A 17156-nucleotide genomic window follows, 5' to 3' on the forward strand; every position below is an offset into this window, starting at 1 on the left:
TACTTTGTGTGTCTGCTTTGATTTTTTGTATGATAAATGTTTGCGCTTCACTAGCCTCGATCCTGTATACAAAAAAAAAAAAAAAAAATTTCACACTGACCATCAATGAGTGTGGGGTATTTCTGACTTGCTGTTGAGGCAATAAACATTGGATGAGGTTTATTCGGCACAAAGTTAACATTCAGGATTTTCCCTTGATTAGCATAGTGGGTACAATCAGTTTACATCCTGACGTCTTGTTTGAACTAAATGGAAAAACACGCTCATGCATTATTTAGAATCTTTGATTTCAATTTTAAAGTGCCTTTGCGATAATCTTCTGTATTCTAAATAGCATTAGTTCATATTTCGTCACATCAAGTTACTTTTACTGGCCTACAAACAGGAACACATGTATTTTATTACCGCATTGTGGCCAATTTTTGGGTTTAGATTTAGGGGTCCAGAGTTCAAAAATTTGATTGGTAGGCATTTCTTATGAATTCAGCACCACCAAATTATGGCAACAACATTGCCTGCCCAACTTGGATACGGAGCGCCTCCAGGTAGCGTCCTGAGCACATTTTTCAAACCTGCCCTTGCCATACGCACGGTGTCTATCAGGAGTGGATCTTCGAGTTCACGTGCAATTTTTAATGAAAATGACAACTCTTAAAAAGAACTTGTTCAACTTTACAATATAGTTAGTCGTTTTCCCTCTCATCTAGATTTAAGAAGAGCCTCATTATTTCCCTGGGATAAAAATGGATTTCTGGCCTAAACAGCTCGGCAAGATTAATTACGTGACCCTCAGCTTTCAGACCGGGGCTGTTTGCAAGACGTACGACCTTGCTAGCCCTTGGCTCTTAATCTTGGAAGGAAATTTCCATGCAAGGGAATAGACAGCAGGTGAATGTTTTAGCGTCAGAGTGAATGGTGAAAACAAACCAAAATGTTAAAATATTGCACTGATCAAAAGCATTATCATGAGGTTAATGATCTTAAAAAGAACACCTTGACCCATGTAAAAGGTTTCATTTTCATCGGATATGCACCGATATCGATCTTCATTCTGGGACATGCTCCACATGATTACGGAAGCATTTATTGAAGTGAATGAAATCTGGAATATCCTGAATTCGCCACGGTCATCAAATGCCATTATAGAGTGATGATGGAAGATCGAAGAAAGTGTTGAAGATACAATTATAGCACTTATTCTATTCTTAAGCTCTTCTGACGAAATTACCAAACCATAATTCAAAGCTCAAATAAAAAACCTCATCACAAATGATCCTCCAGGTTTCTTACTTTACAAAAAGACTGGCCAGGTCACTCTGACAACACCACACAGTGCACAAAGCCGAGGGAGTGCTGTGGAGAAAAGTGGAGCTTCTCTGCATACAACAAAGTACAGAAGAAAGAGAATGATTTATTTGTCATTAATTATTTATCTGCAAGTCGATCGGACCCTGTACCACCACATTCTTCTGTGGTCGCTGTGACCAGAGAGCCCTTTGTGCATAGTCGATCACAAGGCCCACAAGGCACTGCTTTCTATATGAACATTTTCTGTTTTACTGTCGTTCAACCTTTTATTCAAACAATTATACAGTATTGCAAGAAAAAAAGCTAAATAGCAGAGAAAGATGGAAAATGTTGTGGCCTGATTAGGCCCACAGGGTATCGGAGGAGATGAATGAGGCCATGTAACATTCAAGTTATGCTTAAAAACTGAAATAAATAAATAAATATAAAAGATTTCCCACTAGAAAATTCTTCAAAATCGTGTCAAGAGGTGTGCATGAGTGTTCACAGCACAACACAAATGTGCGCACACACACACACACACACACACACACGCACACACACACACACGTAACAAGTGGAGCCACAGAATGCCGCAAAACGGGTGTTTCCAACACTTCATGATTTATACATCAAGATTCTTGTGGAACTTCTCACAATGGGTCTGGATTACTCAAAATAACTAAATATCATGCTCTATACATCGTCCTCGGCCCGATCACTCAATGGTGAAGAAACGCTTTAAAAAAAAAAAATTCTCGCATCTGGATCCGGATTCGGATCTTCACCAAAATCGAATTGATTAGCCCTTGTCACACAACCAACCTCTCCATCAGGTTTCGTTCGAATCCGTCCACAACTTTTTGAGATATCCTGCTATATATCATTTTTGGCCGATCTCCAAATGGTGAAGAATCACTTAAAAATTAAATAATTATCATATCCGAATCCATATTCAGATCTTCACTAAAATGGAATCTCTTTGTCCTTGTCAGACACCCAACCGGTCCACCAAGTTTTGTCCAAATCCGTCCACAACTTTTTGAGATATCCTGCTATGTATCGTTTTTGGTCCCATCTCTCAATGATGAAGAATCACTTTAAAAATTCTACGAGCCAGATCTGGATCCAGATCTTCACCAAAATCTAAGAATTCTGTCCTTGTCACAACACAACCTCTCCATCCAATTTTCGTGCACAACTTTTTGAGATATCCTGTTCACAAACAGACAACCAAAAAGAGCGGGGTGAAAACATAACCTCCATCCACCTTCGGTGGCGGAAGTATCAAACAAATCAATGGATTAACAAATAAAGTTATATGATGAAGCACTGAAGTGCACTAGAATTTCGGTATGGCGTAGTACTCACTCTATCCTCTAGGTCTAGGGTGATGTCGCTATTTTATGTCTCTCCATCTCAGATGTTGTATTATCCAATGCTCTCCACCTTATTGGCATCGCTCACAATGAAGCAACACACGGCCTCGTGATCACTTATTACAGATAGACTGGTGCCATTTCCTTTAGTCTTGCTTTCCATGGTCTTTGTATCCCTCCATGGTCCACCCCTCCACAGCCCCTTCAGGATGCATGTATTCCATTAAGCCCTTCCTAATTAACCTTACAAAATACAGGCTGATTGCTCACCTTTACTCCTTTTTTTGCTCCTCTCTTTTCTAGCTTGTGGAATCTCTTTCCTCAATCTATTCAATCACTCTTTTTTTTTTTACAGAACTTCAAGTAGGCAGGCAGTTGACCACCATCTCATGTCATCTTCCATCCCCACTTGTAATATTTTATACCAACATTAACCCTCCTGAAAGCCACCCCTCTTCCTGGCATGTTACTATCTGTGTCTCTCCTTATTTTATGTTCATTCATTCCTTTGCTTGCTTTTGTTTGCCGGTTTCCCCACCATGTCATATGTAGCCCTTCAAGTCGGTGAATACTTACATCCTTAGTAAGCTACCTCCGAGGGCCTTTCACTTACTCACCGCAGGCAGGTTGGTGGTCTTTCTGTCTTCTACCGACTCCTCTCCGGCTTTGCTCCCCCAGCTCTCTCTGGGCTCTGTCCCCCAAATATTCCTACAGGTCCCACAAGATCTGCCAGCAACCCAATTATGGTTAAACTGCCAAAATCAAGACTCTCTGCTCACCTTCACTCCTTCATTCCTCTTTTCTCCCGCCTCTGGAACAAACTCCCCCACTCTCTTCAATCCCACTCCTCCCTCCAGGTCTTTAAAACAGCTATTCACCACCATCTCTTGTCTTCCCCCATCCAAAACCTTGATCTTTTCTACCCCCGCTAATTTCACCCCAAATCCACTTTTTTGAAATACCAACTTCTTTCCTGAAAGTTCTTGGTGTCCTTGTGTTTATACTTCTCCCCCCCCCCCCCCCTTCCCACGCCTCCTCCCCCCAAGCCCTCTCCCTCCCACACATCTCTCTGCTCTCAAATGTTGTGTTTGTGTGCTTCCCCTTCTCTCCCCATCTTGTCTCCCGCTCCCCTTTTTTATATATACTTTGTTTGTTTGTCTGTTTGATTTGTTTGTGTGATAAATGTTAGCTCTTTCACGAGCCTCGATTATGTATACAAAAAAAAAGAAAAGAAAAAAAAAAGTGGTATAATAAATCCACAAGTCCCACCTTAATTTTGATAAGTACTACCATAGTAATGTGAGATGCTGTTAAAACTGAAATTGCAAATGAACGTAGCACACTCAAATCTCATCTGAAATGTCCAATTCATTACTAATTCTTATTATGGCTATTAATTTGGAACAATTATTTATTTTGAAGTTAAAAAACAACCTTTGCAACTTTTTCCTGAAAACATTTTTTTTTTAGCACTTTCGAGGACATTAAATTCCCTAAAAAAGGCAAGCAGTGTTAAAAGCATTTCTGATTTTTCTTGTTGGATTCTTATAACAAAAATGAAACCAGAACTAAACAAACCATTGATCAGATGCTCAGGAGCTTATTCCCACATATTCTAAAAAAACATGCATATTCAATGTTCCCGCTTGTTACCGACTACCTGGAGGGGAATGGTTTGATGCCTATTATCACAAAGAAAAATGTGCCTCAACTTTCATTTTGTATGCATTTGCAAAAATGAGGCTACGTTTAGCAAGGGAAAAAACTCTCTCTCTCTCACTCGCTCGCTCACTCACTCACTCACTCACTCACTCACACACACACTCACACACACACACACACACACACACACGAAGGTGGATACTTTGAGACTTGGGAGGGCTCTGTTCCACCTTCTGAAACCCGCATTTGGAGAAAACAACCAACGACACACGTACATTTGCATCGAGTTCTCAGTTTGATTGTTTTTTTTTTTTTATATATCTAAGCTGCTTCCATTGGTTAAAAAAAATTCCAGCATCCATAGTAAGTACTACTTATGACACCACTTTCTCAGAATGAAGGTGTCATGACAGAAGTGGTGAAATTTCACGAAAATGTCATCATTTCCACAGGACCTTAGTCAAGTTGAGTTCAAAGAAGAGAGACCCACAAAAAGTAAGCTAAATAGTCTGATGTATTCATCCACATGGTGTGCTCCCTCACCAATGCATACATCAGTAGATATAACCAAATGAATTACAAAACGAACAAAGCAACAAAACATTGAGAAATGATGCCTCAACTAAGATATCAGTACACACAAACTGTAATATCAATAGGCTAAAACCAATGCATGAAAGTATCATCTTACTATAATTCACCAAATGTCTGTCCGTCTGTCTGTCCATCCGTCCGTCCGTCCGTTCGAAGGTACCGCAAAAACGACTGAACCGATCACAACGATATTTTGGGTGGGTAATCCTGGGATCATGGAGTAAAATAGGGTATATTGTTTTTCCAATTTCAGTTTTGGCCTCCAGCATTTTCAGGTTTGGACTCCCGCATAACGCTGTTTTCCCGGGTGCCGCACAAATGGCTGCACCGATTGCTGCACAGCTGCACTGCACTCCTGCACTGATTGGCTGCACCGATTGGACTCGGTGACCTAAGACCTTTTATAAGGACATGGGCTGAATCCCTGCTTGAGAGAATGCCAACCCCCTCCCCACCATCACGGTCGTCTCTCCAACTCACAATCCCACGAGATATGTGGAAAGGACGACCCAAAACCAATTATCTTCTTTTTGATTCGTATATAAACATCGTTAAAAGTAAATAATGACCTCGGCCAAAGTTCAAACGATGTGGGTTTAATCTCTACATGAGAGAATTCCACATAGCTATTTGGGCGGTGTATACACTAACAGATCGCTGTCTCCATCGATCTTGCTGAGGCAGTAACACCTATCGGCTCAAACTCCTTTAAACTGTTGACTTGGTAGTTTTTACAATGAAGGAAACATTAACAATGTTGTTAAAAGTTTATTTTGTGATTGGAGTTATGTTGTTTGGAATGAAAAAAAGAGATATCGAGTTCAAGTGAATGACGACATGCCATGATGGTTCTACTTTCTAAACGTGAACTTCGCGGATCGCCATATGCAGATTCGCCACGGACCCACGATCGATGTTTCTATACTGAACATACCCGTTTGTTTGCGAACGGGTACGTTTTTGATTGAAGTCCTACACGAACTTGCTGTCCATGTCTGATGTGCAACTGAGGGTGCTATAGGAATGTGGAATTTATTGGTTTCATGCTTTAGCATTCGCCGTATCTGCATTGAGCTGTTTGCCTCTGGCCTCCCACCCATGCATAGCATGGGTATCTCACTAGTATAACAAATACAGCTTTAGCAAATTACTTCCCGATGGCAATAAAAGACATTAATAAGCATAGCCAATAAGCCTGGTGTGGGCTTAACAGTTAAGGTGGCAGGATTAAGATTTCAGGGTCCTGAGTTTGAGCCCCTGTCGTTCCGTTAAATAACACCAGGTGTGTTGATTCAGCCTGTCATCCTTCCGAAGTCGGCAAAATGAGTATCAGCTTACTGGTACCAGGGGGCACTGCATCAGCCGAACATCCGTGCTCACAGCAATGATGCAACTAGCAGACACAGGCTGCATACAAAAGGATAATATCATGACTACTAAAACTGTCACAAGTCCGTCCTGTGCTGCATGTGTACAAACGTAAATTTTCTTGTTTTATGCTTTGATTTTGCTTTGTTGCTGTTGAATGCACGTACCATCGGAGCACAAATGAATTGCATTTTAAAACATTGCAGAACATCAATGCCTTCCATACCTTTCCTCGGTATTCTCCATATGGTTAAGAAATGCTCCATAATCCAACAGAAGCTTGACCGCATCCAAATATCCATTGTTGCAACTCCAATGTAAAGCTGTCATTCCCTGGTTACGATGAGGATTAGAAAAAGTCATTTCATTACTGAGAGTTCAGCAAAAAAAGAGATATTTATGTCGAAAATTAAATATTTTGGTTACCATAATATGGTATGGCCTATATCATACAGAATGCTTGATCAAAACAATATTATATTGTAGTTAGAAGGAGATTGGTAGGAAAATAAGGTTTTTTAATCGACAAGGGCGAGGCTTATGGAAGAGCAAGCTTAAATTGACAGTGGGGTAATCGGGGCAACAATTAGGTACAACCAGCAAGAGATTTTTTTTTTTTTTTTTTTTTTTTTTTTTTTTGTATACAAGATCGAGGCTCGTGAAAGAGCGAACATTAATCACACAGAAAGACAAACAGACACATAAAACAAATAACATCGGGAGCGGTAGACAAGATGGGGAGAGAGGGGGAAGGACACAAACACAACATTTGAGAGCAGGGACCGAGAGACATGGAGACATCGAGAGATCTGTGGGAGGGAGAGGGCTTTGGGGGGGAGGCATGTGAAGGGGGGGGAGGCATGTGAAGGGGGGGAGGCATGTGAAGGGGGGGGGGTGGGAGAGGTATAAACATATGGACACTGCCAGGATTTCCAGGAAATAAGTTGGAATTTCAAACAAGGTGGATCTGGGGTGAATTAGTGGGGGTAGAAAAGATCAAGGTTATGGATGGGGGAAGATAAGAGATGGTGGTGAACAGCTGTTTTAAAGACCTGGAGGGAGGAGAGGGATTGAAGGGAGTGTGGGAGTTTGTTCCACAGGCGGGAGAAAAGAGGAATGAAAGAGTGAAGGTGAGCAGAGAGCCGAGATTTCGGCAGTTTAACCATCAGAGGGTTGCTGGCAGATCTTGTGCGACCTGTAGGAATATTTGGGGGACAGAACACAGAGAGAGCTGGGGGAGCAAGGCCGGAGAGGAGTCGGTAGAAGACAGAAAGACCACCTACCTGCCTGCGGTGAGTGAGTGAAAGGCCCTCAGAGATAGCTTCATCGCGGGAGATTCCAATGATTTTGAAAGCTTTGGATTCAACAGCGTGAAGCCGAGCCAGGTGTGAGGCAGGAGCACCAGCCCATAGGGGAGAACAGTATTCCATTGAGCTGCGGATGAAAGCCTTGTAAGTGGTGAGGAGCTCAGGTGTGCCGAGGAAGGACTTCGCACGACGGAGGATGCCCAGTCGGCGACTGGCTTTGGAGGCCAGCTTGGAAATGTGGTTTTCCCAAGAAAGATCATGGCAGATAGTGAGACCCAAAAGCTTGAGTGACAGAACTTCTTGGAGAGGATTGTTGAGAAAGTAGATGGGAGGGTTGTCCAGTCGATCTTTTCGGAGAGACATAGTAAGAGAGTGAGATTTGGCAGGATTGAAAGACATGTTCCACTTGTTTGACCAGTCTGTGATTTTGTCCAGGTCTTCAGAGAGTGAGGAGGCTGCAGACTGCCGATCTGAGGGAAGAGGAATGGAGCGGCAGAGAGTGGAGTCATCAGCAAAGAGATAGAGAGGATTTTCCAGAGAGTCAGAGAGATCATTGATAAAGACCAGAAAAAGCACAGGGCCCAGCACACTTCCTTGGGGAACTCCAGCCTGAACAGGAAGGGGAGATGAGAGAAATCCATTCAGGGCCACACGTTGACTACGACCAGAGAGGAAGTCCGCAAGCCATGCATGGAGATTTCCATGGATACCATAGGAGGAGAGTTTGGTGAGCAGAGCTGGGTGCCAGACCGTATCAAAGGCCCTTGATATGTCAAGGGAGACAGCTCTGATTTCCTGTTTGGCATTGAGGACCTCCATCCATTGTTGAGACAGCAGAAGCAGCATGTCCAGAGTAGAGTGACCTGGTCTGAAACCAAATTGATGATCAGAGATCAAGCCATTGGAGAAGAGGAAAGATTTCATATCCGAAGCAATGATGGATTCCATGACTTTGCTGATAATTGGGAGCAGGCTGATTGGTCTGTAGTTGCAAGGATCTGTTTTTGCACCTTTTTTGTGTAAAGCGGTAATGTTAGCTGATTTCCAGGATGCTGGCAGATGACCTTGAGCAAAAGATAGGGTGAAAAGAACAGAGAGAGGGTGAGATAGAGCGGCAGAGCAGGATTTTAAGACCCGTGGGCTGATGCCGTCTGGTCCAGTTGCAGAATCAGAGTCGAGGTTTGACAAAAACTCCTCCACCTTGTCAGGAGAGAAGGACACAGAGTCCAGGAGCAGTTGGGTTCGACTGGGAAAGGTGGGAACAGAGAGAGATGGGTTTGGGACTAAGGATTTCGAGGCGAACACAGAGTTGAGGCATTCGGCTTTGTCACGTGCGATGTCAACTGTGTGGCCATTTGAGGTAAGGGAGGGGATGGAGGGGGAACAAACACCAGAAACGGATTTGACCAGACGCCACCAGGATTTGGAGGAAGGAGACAGGTTTGAGAGTTCATTCTTGAGTGAGGAGAGATAGTGCTTCCTGGCACTCCTGAGGGTAGACACACACTTGTTCCGAGCTTGGTGGAAGGAACTGAGATTTCCTTCAGTTGGATTAGCCTTCCAAGAGGCAAAGGCAAGTTGTTTCAGGGCAACTGCCTCACCACAAGATTCAGTGTACCATGGACGGGAGGAAGGGTAAGACAATTGAAGGCGAGATGGGATAAATCTGTGCATGAGAGAGATCAGTTTGCTTTGGAAGAATTCCCAGGAAGAATTGATGTCAGAGGCAGTGGAGATGGGAGACCAATCCAGACGATTGATGGCTGCTTGAAGACCGTCCCAGTCGGCCTGAGTGAAATGCCAGACTCGTCGACGCTGAGGAGGCTCTCTGAGAATGGCCAGAGAGATGTCCACTTTGACAAGCACATGATCAGAAGAACCGATTGGAGCAGAAGAAGAGCAGCAGACATTAGCAGGGAAGTTTGTCATAACCAAGTCTAGAAGAGAAGATACTCCATTGGCTGAGATCCGGGTCGGGAAATTGACAGATTGTGTCAATCCCAGTGAGTCACAGAAGTCCTTTGCTGAGGTGCCATGACTAGTGAGAGAGGAACCCACACCCAACCAGGTGGCATGATGACAGTTGAAGTCACCACATATGAGGAAGAGAGAGTTGGGATGAGTGGATAGAAGTTGGTCCATGTTGTCAGACATTGAAATGTAGATGGAGTCATCACTGTTTGGGGGACGGTACAGAACACATATGAACAAAAGGTGGGAGCGGAGAGGAAGCCGTAACCAGAGGTACTCCTGCGGGTGAGGAGGAAAGAGAGCAGTGCAAGGAGAGTGAGGAAGAGAGTTTTTGACAAAGATAGCCACCCCACCACCAGGCCGAGGCTCAGGTCTATCATACCGGAGGAGGGAGTAACCAGGAAGAGATATTAAGGAATCAGAGACATCTTGAAGGAGGAAAGTCTCTGTTAAGCAGATCAAGTCTGGATTGTCAGAAGCAACCTGTATGGAGAGATCAGTCAGGTTTGAGCGAAGGCCCCGGATGTTTGAGGTCCATACCGTTAATGAAGAGAGAGGGGGAGCATCGGGTACAGGACAGGGGAGGGGAGGAGTAGGGTAAGATGAAGGATGAGAGGGGGAGGTAGGGAGAGCAGTTGATAGTGTTTCAGATGTTGCAGAAGAGTTCCAAGAAAGGGAAGGATGAGGAGGATGAAAGGTTAAAGATGAAAGGATGAAAGATAATAAAAATCATGCGTCATGTCATGACGGGAGAATTAAAAATATATAAATCAGGCAATTAAATGTGACCTGGAGTTACTGGAGTTATCTGGAGTTACATTTAATTTCCTGATTTATATATATATATATATATATATATTATTTTATTTTTAATAAATATTAAATTTCAACACATTTTGATTACCTCATTTTAATTTTAGTTCCTTTAATTAAAATGGTGGCAAAACACTCTACGTATTTCCTTTTTTTTTTTTTTTGCAAAGTGACTAAAACTGTTTCACAGAACGTTACAGATAGTTTCATCGTGAGACATTTCATAATTATCTGGATTCTTCTTCTTCTTCTTCTTTCATATTGTCGCGCAACCGCCGAAATTAATATCTGGCAGTCGCGGATTGCCGATTACGGAGGCTTTAACTCCGAGGAGGAAGCTCAATAGTGGATTCCAAAATCTAATCTAAAACCCTTAAGCGCGCGGTATGGAGGGAAGCAGCGCAAGTCCCCGCAGCCTTATCTATCAAATCAATCAGGTGGTAAACTGCGTTCAAGTATGTACAGAAAATAATGCAAGGGTTTATTCAGGAAAAGGGCAAGGACAGGAAAAAGCACGCCGATAATAAAATAAGGTAGCTAAATTGGGATCCCACACACAACAGATATCAAACACGATACGAGGGAGATGAATTAAGGAAAAGAACACGTCACGTTGTGTACAGTGTACACGGAGCTTGGGCTTATCAGGCTCGTCGTCTTCTTCCCGGCCTGGACGAATCCTCCGTCCGCCTCGCACGCCCCGCTAGGCCCGAGCCAACGCCCTCGCCGCTGCACCCGAGGTCCCGCTCCAAGCTCCGATCCTCTCGCCGCCAACGAGGTCCGTGCACCAAGCTCCAAAGCACCACGAGGTCCCACAGCAGGACAACGAGCTCCACTCAGGCTACACCTCAGCCCAACTCGGGTCGGGGTCTCTGAACTGCGCTGCCAGGAATCCAACTGCTTGGGATCAACTACTGAACTGCGCAGTGGCGTTCGGCAACTGCTCAGGCTCAACTCTCGAACTGCGAACTGCCAACTCCGCTTGGGCTCTCTGCGCTCAACTCGGGATCAGATCTGCTCTCTGCGCTCAACTCGAACTCCCGTCTCATCTCTCGATCCAACTCTCCAGACTGCCTCTCTCAACTGCCGAACCGAAATGGCGTCCGGCCCCCGTTAATATCACTGGCCGATGACGTCACATTGGCGCACTACTCTGCCAATCAGAGCCTCCACCGACTCGCCGGCTCGCTCAGGTCACGCCCACTGCGTCACTCCCACTCTCCCGCTCCTGCTCCTTGGTCACAGCACCTGCTATGCGAGGTGGGTAGGCCTCTCGGAGGTGTAAATGGTGGCGGCCAATTGTGGCGGTGTTCTAGTCTGATTTCTTCCTAAGTCATGTCAGGGGAGAAGGCGTCATTTAGTGTTGTCCTAAAGGTCCTAACTAATGTTTATGTGGTCTGCAGTGCCATAATGGACAAAGGTTTGACTACCAGGTGAGACATACAAGGGCTCTACTGATTATTCCCTACACTAACTAACACACGAATCTCCTGGTAGATTCACAATCATACATCTTAATCCGACAACCGCCTACACATGACTTATTACAGGAAGTGTTCCTTATCGCGACATCTCGAAGCATGTTACCTACTCAGATCTACTCTGCTCTACATATTGCTCTACCAAATTCGTAACAATATGCAGTGCAGTACATGGTTGCAAGTGGCATCATTTGCTGGGGGCACAGTTGTGCAACTGATGCAGTGCCCCCTGTAGGTTGGAGCATAAATTTGTATTTTTTTCAAGTTGCCAGCGAAAGCTCATCTACTCTTCATGAAAGACACCATGGGTTCTTCAACATACACCAACGAATGCTGACAGATGGAATGCCACTTTAATGTCTGTCTGATGGACGAAACACACATTAATGAATAAACCTGTTTGTGAATCACCAGGAAGGCAGTTTAAAGCTGGGCGGACATTCAAACCCAGGCTAGATAGCTCAGAGGCGAGTGTGTATACGTCTGGGTTATCCTGCCAGACAATAATCTGGATACATTAACACTCTCGACATAGAATACTGATCAGCCATGATCATGCCATACTCTGTGATGATGAGAAAGGTTTAAAGTACATCAGCTGAACTTCCATTGAGTATTCAAACTTTCGTGGCCAAAACTGTGGGCTTGTGTCATTTGAGGGCGAACCTTACAGGAGATTTATGTCATATGCCAAGAGACTGTTATCTGTTAAAAAGTGAGTTTACTTTTTTTTTTCTTGAATAAAAAACTGCTTTCGTTGGTGAAAGTGAACTCTCATTGGTCAAATAATCAGTACACATGGTGTATTCAGTTGTCATATGTTGATGAGGGCTTGCAATGAGTAGAAGACTACCAGCATAGATTGAATGCAGTACATAGCTTTTTGTTGATATGTGTTATCTTTGTCCACTGTTAATAAATTTACATGTTTGCTTGTGTATTTCCCTTTGTAATTCTACCTTTGTATGTGCGATCACATGCTTCCAAGAGAGGTGCTCGTTTTGCAACCAAAGTTCTGCTTGCGAAACTTAAGAGGCTTGATGGACATCTTTAGCTTTGCCCCTTCCTTGAGTGACATCAGAGCTGAATGACTTCCCCAATCAGGTATATTTAGAAGTCAGCTTGATCTTTATGCTCAATTGCCAATCGATGACGCCTTCACATTCATTATTTTTTTTACTTTAAGTATATTTCTCAAGATATCACGTACAATATACACAAATATACAGTGCATTCAGAAAGTATTCAGACCCCTTCACTTTTTTCACATTTTGTTATGTTGCAGCCTTATGCCGAAATCGTTTAAATTCATTTTTTCCCTCATCAATCTGCACTCAATACTCCAAAATGAAAAAGAGAAAAGAGGATTTTAGAAAGTTTTGCAGATTTATTAAAAAGAAAAAACTGAAATGTCACATTGACATAAGTATTCATACCCTTTGCTGTGACACTTGAAATTTAGCTCAGGTGCCTCTCATTTCTTTTGATCATCTATGAGATGTTTCTACACCTTGATTGGAGTCCACCTGTGGTAAATTCAATTGATTGGACATGATTTGGAAAGGCACACACCTGTCTACATAAGGTCTCACAGCTGACAATGCATATCAGAGCAAAAACCAAGCCATGAGGTCGAAGGAACTGCCTGCAGAGCTCAGAGACAGGATTGTGTCGAGGCACAGATCTGGGGAAGCCTACAAAAAGATTTCTGCTGCATTGAAGGTTCCCAAGAGCACAGTGGCCTCCATAATTCTTAAGTGGAAGATGTTTAGAACAACCAGGACTCTTCCTAGAGCTGGCCGCCTGGCCAAACTGAGCAATCGGGGGAGAAGGGCCTTGGTAAGAGAGGTGAACAAGAACCCGATGGTCACTCTGGCTGAGCTCCAGAGATCCTGTGTGGAGATGGGAGAAACTTCCAGAAGGACAACCATCACTGCAACACTCCACCGATCTGGGCTTTATGGCAGAGTGGCCAGACGGAAGCCTCTCCTCAGTGAAAGACACATGAAAGCCCGCTTTGAGTTTGCAAAAAAGCACCTAAAGGACTCTCAGACTGTGAGAAACAAGATTCTGTGGTCTGATGAAACCAAGATTGAACTGTTTGGCCTCGATTCTAAGCGTCATGTTTGGAGGAAACCAGGCACTGCTCATCACCTGCCCAATACCAATCCAACGGTGAAGCATGGTGGTGGCAGCATCATGCTGAGGGGGTGTTTTTCAGCAGCAGGAACTGGGGGACTGGTCAGGGTTGAGGGAACAATGAATGGAGCAAAGTACAGAGATATCCTTAATGAAAACCTGAAACAGAGCGCCCAGGACCTCAGACTGGGCCGAAGGTTCACCTTCCAACAGGACAATGACCCTAAGCACACTAAGCACACAGCCAAGACAACGCAGGAGTGGCTTTGGGACAACTCTGTGAAGGTCCTTGAGTGGCCCAGCCAGAGCCCTGACTTGAACCCAATCGAACATCTCTGGAGAGACCTGAAAATGGCTGTCCACCGACAGTCCCCATCCAACCTGACAGAGCTTGAGAGGATCTGCAGAGAAGAATGGCAGAAAATCCCCAAATCCAGGTGTGTAAAGCTTGTCGCGTCATACCCAAGAAGACTCGAGGCTGTAATCGCTGCCAAAGGTGCTTAAACTGAGTACTGAGCTATGGGTCTGAATACTTATGTCAATGTGATATTTCAGTTTTTTATTTTTAATAAATTTGCAACACTTTCTAAAATCCTGTTTTCTCTTTGTCATTAATGGGGTATTGAGTGTAGATTGATGAGGGGAAAAATGAATTTAGACGATTTCGGCATACGGCTGCAACATAACAAAATGTGAAAAAGTGAAGGGGTCTGAATACTTTCTGAATGCACTGTATGTATATGTATAAGTATACATGTATACATACACATGCATTTGTATATATGTATGTATATGTATGTATGTATATGTGTATGCATTTACGCATGTACACCATATGGCCAAAAGTATGCGGACACTCCTTCTAATTCGTGGATTTGGCTGTTTCAGCCACACCCATTGCTGACAGGTATATCTAATCAAGCACACAGCCATGGAATCTCCATAGACAAACATTGGCTGTAGAATGGGCCATACTGAAGAGCTCAGTGACTTTCAATGTGGCATCGTCATAGGATGCCATCTTTCAAACAAGTCTTAGTTTGTCAAATTTCTGCCCTGCTCAAGCTGCCCCAATCAACTGTAAGTGCTGTTATTGTGAAGTGGAAATGTCTAGGAGCAACAACAGCTCAGCCACAAAGTGGTAGGCCACACAAGCTCACAGAAAGGGACCGCTGAGTGCTGAAGCGCGTATCGCATAAAAATCGTCTGTCCTCAGTTGCAACACTCACTACTGAGTTCTAAACTTCCTCTGGAAAGAACGTCAGCACAAAAACTGTTCGTCAGGATCTTCATGAAGTGGGTTTCCATGGCTGAGCAGCCGCACACAAGCTGAAGATCACCATACGCAATGCCAAGCATCGGCTGGAGGCATGTAAAGCTCGCCGCCATTGGCAGTCCTCAGTTGCAACACTCACTACTGAGAAACCCAGACAAATCTGGGTTTTGCAGATGTCAGGAGAACGCTACCTGCCTGAATGCATAGTGCCAACTGTAAAGTTTGGTGGAGAAGGAATAATGCTCTCGGGCTGTTTTTCATGTTTCAGGCTAGGACCCTAAGTTCCAATGAAGGCCCTTTCCTGTTTCAGCATGACAATGCCCCCATGCACAAAGCGAAGTCCATACAGAAATGGTTTGTCGAGATCAGTGTCAAAGAACTTTACTGGCCTGCACAGAGCCCTGACCTCAACCCCATCGAACACCTTTGGGATGAATCGGAATGCCGACTGCGAGCCAGGCCTAATCACCCAACATCAGTGCCCGACCTCACTAATGCTCTTGTGGCTTGGCTGAATAGAAGGAAATCCACACAGCAATATTCCAACATCGAGTGGAAAGCCTTCCCAGAAGAGTGGAGGCTGTTATAGCAGCAAAGGCGGGGGGGGGGGGGGGGGGGGGGGAGGACCAAGTCCACATTAATGCCCATGATATTGGAATGAGATGTTCGACAAGCACATATGGGTGTGATGTTCGGGTCTCCACATACTTTGGCCATGTAGTCTATGTATATATGTGTATATATATATATTGTTGCGGTTTTGTGTTTTTGCAATAACGGTTAATTTCCCCCCTCATAGTTAGTCACACTACAACACGTAGCCTCGCAATAGTTCAGTTATTTCTTAGTAAATGTAAGTATAGTCCTTTTCCTGTGTTAGTTTTGCGTTGAGTAGAATAATGAGAGTTAGGTTTCCCTCCAATGCTTTATGCCGCCTCAATACTTTGGCTTTGGTGCGAAATGCCACGAGGCAGGCTTGGACATGTCAATCAAGGGCGAAGGAAGGCGGGGAAGGAGTGACGGTAAGCATGAGCCGCCAATCAGGGCTCGAAGGGAGTGGCTTAGCACTGCGTCAAAAGGCGTGGTGTGGAACATTCGATGCGGGCTAAGGGCGTGGCAATATAACCCTTTGCGCAAAGCCCCCACCTCAGTTATGAGAAGGGAGAGGCACTCCTCAGAGTTTTGAGGGGAGAGGCGCTTGAACAAGTTATGAGGCAAGCCCATGTGAGAAGGACATGCGCTGAGTGATGAGCTTGAGTTATCGGTTCATAGCGCTGAACCAAGTTATGAGCTGGGGTCCTCTGTTGAACAGTTCTGAGAGTGTGCGGTGTTGAATCAAGTTACAAGTTAAATGCTTAGTTGAGCTTGAGGCAGATCCTCTATTGAGTTACGAGGGTGAAAGTGCGCCGTTGATTAATCGCGCTATGAGGAACCGACAAGCCAGGTGAGAGACGCGCATATTTGCCTGCCTGCCTTTGTTCGAGATACGTGCCGCAAGGATCCCTCCCGCCTGCCTGCCTTCGTCGAGGGACGTGCTGTGACCGCGGAGGGCCACGCCAGATGAGCTGTTCCTGAACAATGGAGCCGGCGCGTTCAGCGCATAAACCTTCCTTCTTTCATTCACCCTGTGAGTGTGAACGGGCCCGTGTCTGGGGAATAAGCTAAGACTGTATAAGATCTGCCCTGTGTCTCTGCTTCTACCAATCATTGTAAATAATAATTATTAAATGTGTTATATCTTTGATTCGACCGTTTCGTCCTTTCCATCTATTGACTAAGCGTGGTACGAACTATCGCTCTAATCGGGTTCCAATACTAAGGTAATTGCACGGACCACGTGGTACGCCAACCGCTCGGACATACTCAAATTACGCGTGGT

At 44.4% G+C, this 17156-nt stretch overlaps 1 protein-coding gene across 1 annotated transcript in view; it reads right to left on the bottom strand.

Annotated features, from left to right (window-relative positions):
- INVS (inversin) overlaps positions 1 to 17156 on the bottom strand; it is a 481353-nt gene that overhangs the window by 84630 nt on the left and 379567 nt on the right. Inside the window, exon 12 of the mRNA XM_078782093.1 lies at positions 6517 to 6623. Within this exon, the coding sequence (XP_078638219.1) occupies positions 6517 to 6623 (107 nt within the window). The remainder of the gene's footprint in view (positions 1 to 6516; positions 6624 to 17156) is intronic.

Source organism: Myxine glutinosa, chromosome 7 (genome assembly GCF_964187855.1).
Source record: "Myxine glutinosa chromosome 7, kmMyxGlut1.1, whole genome shotgun sequence".
Lineage (NCBI taxonomy): Eukaryota > Metazoa > Chordata > Myxini > Myxiniformes > Myxinidae > Myxine > Myxine glutinosa.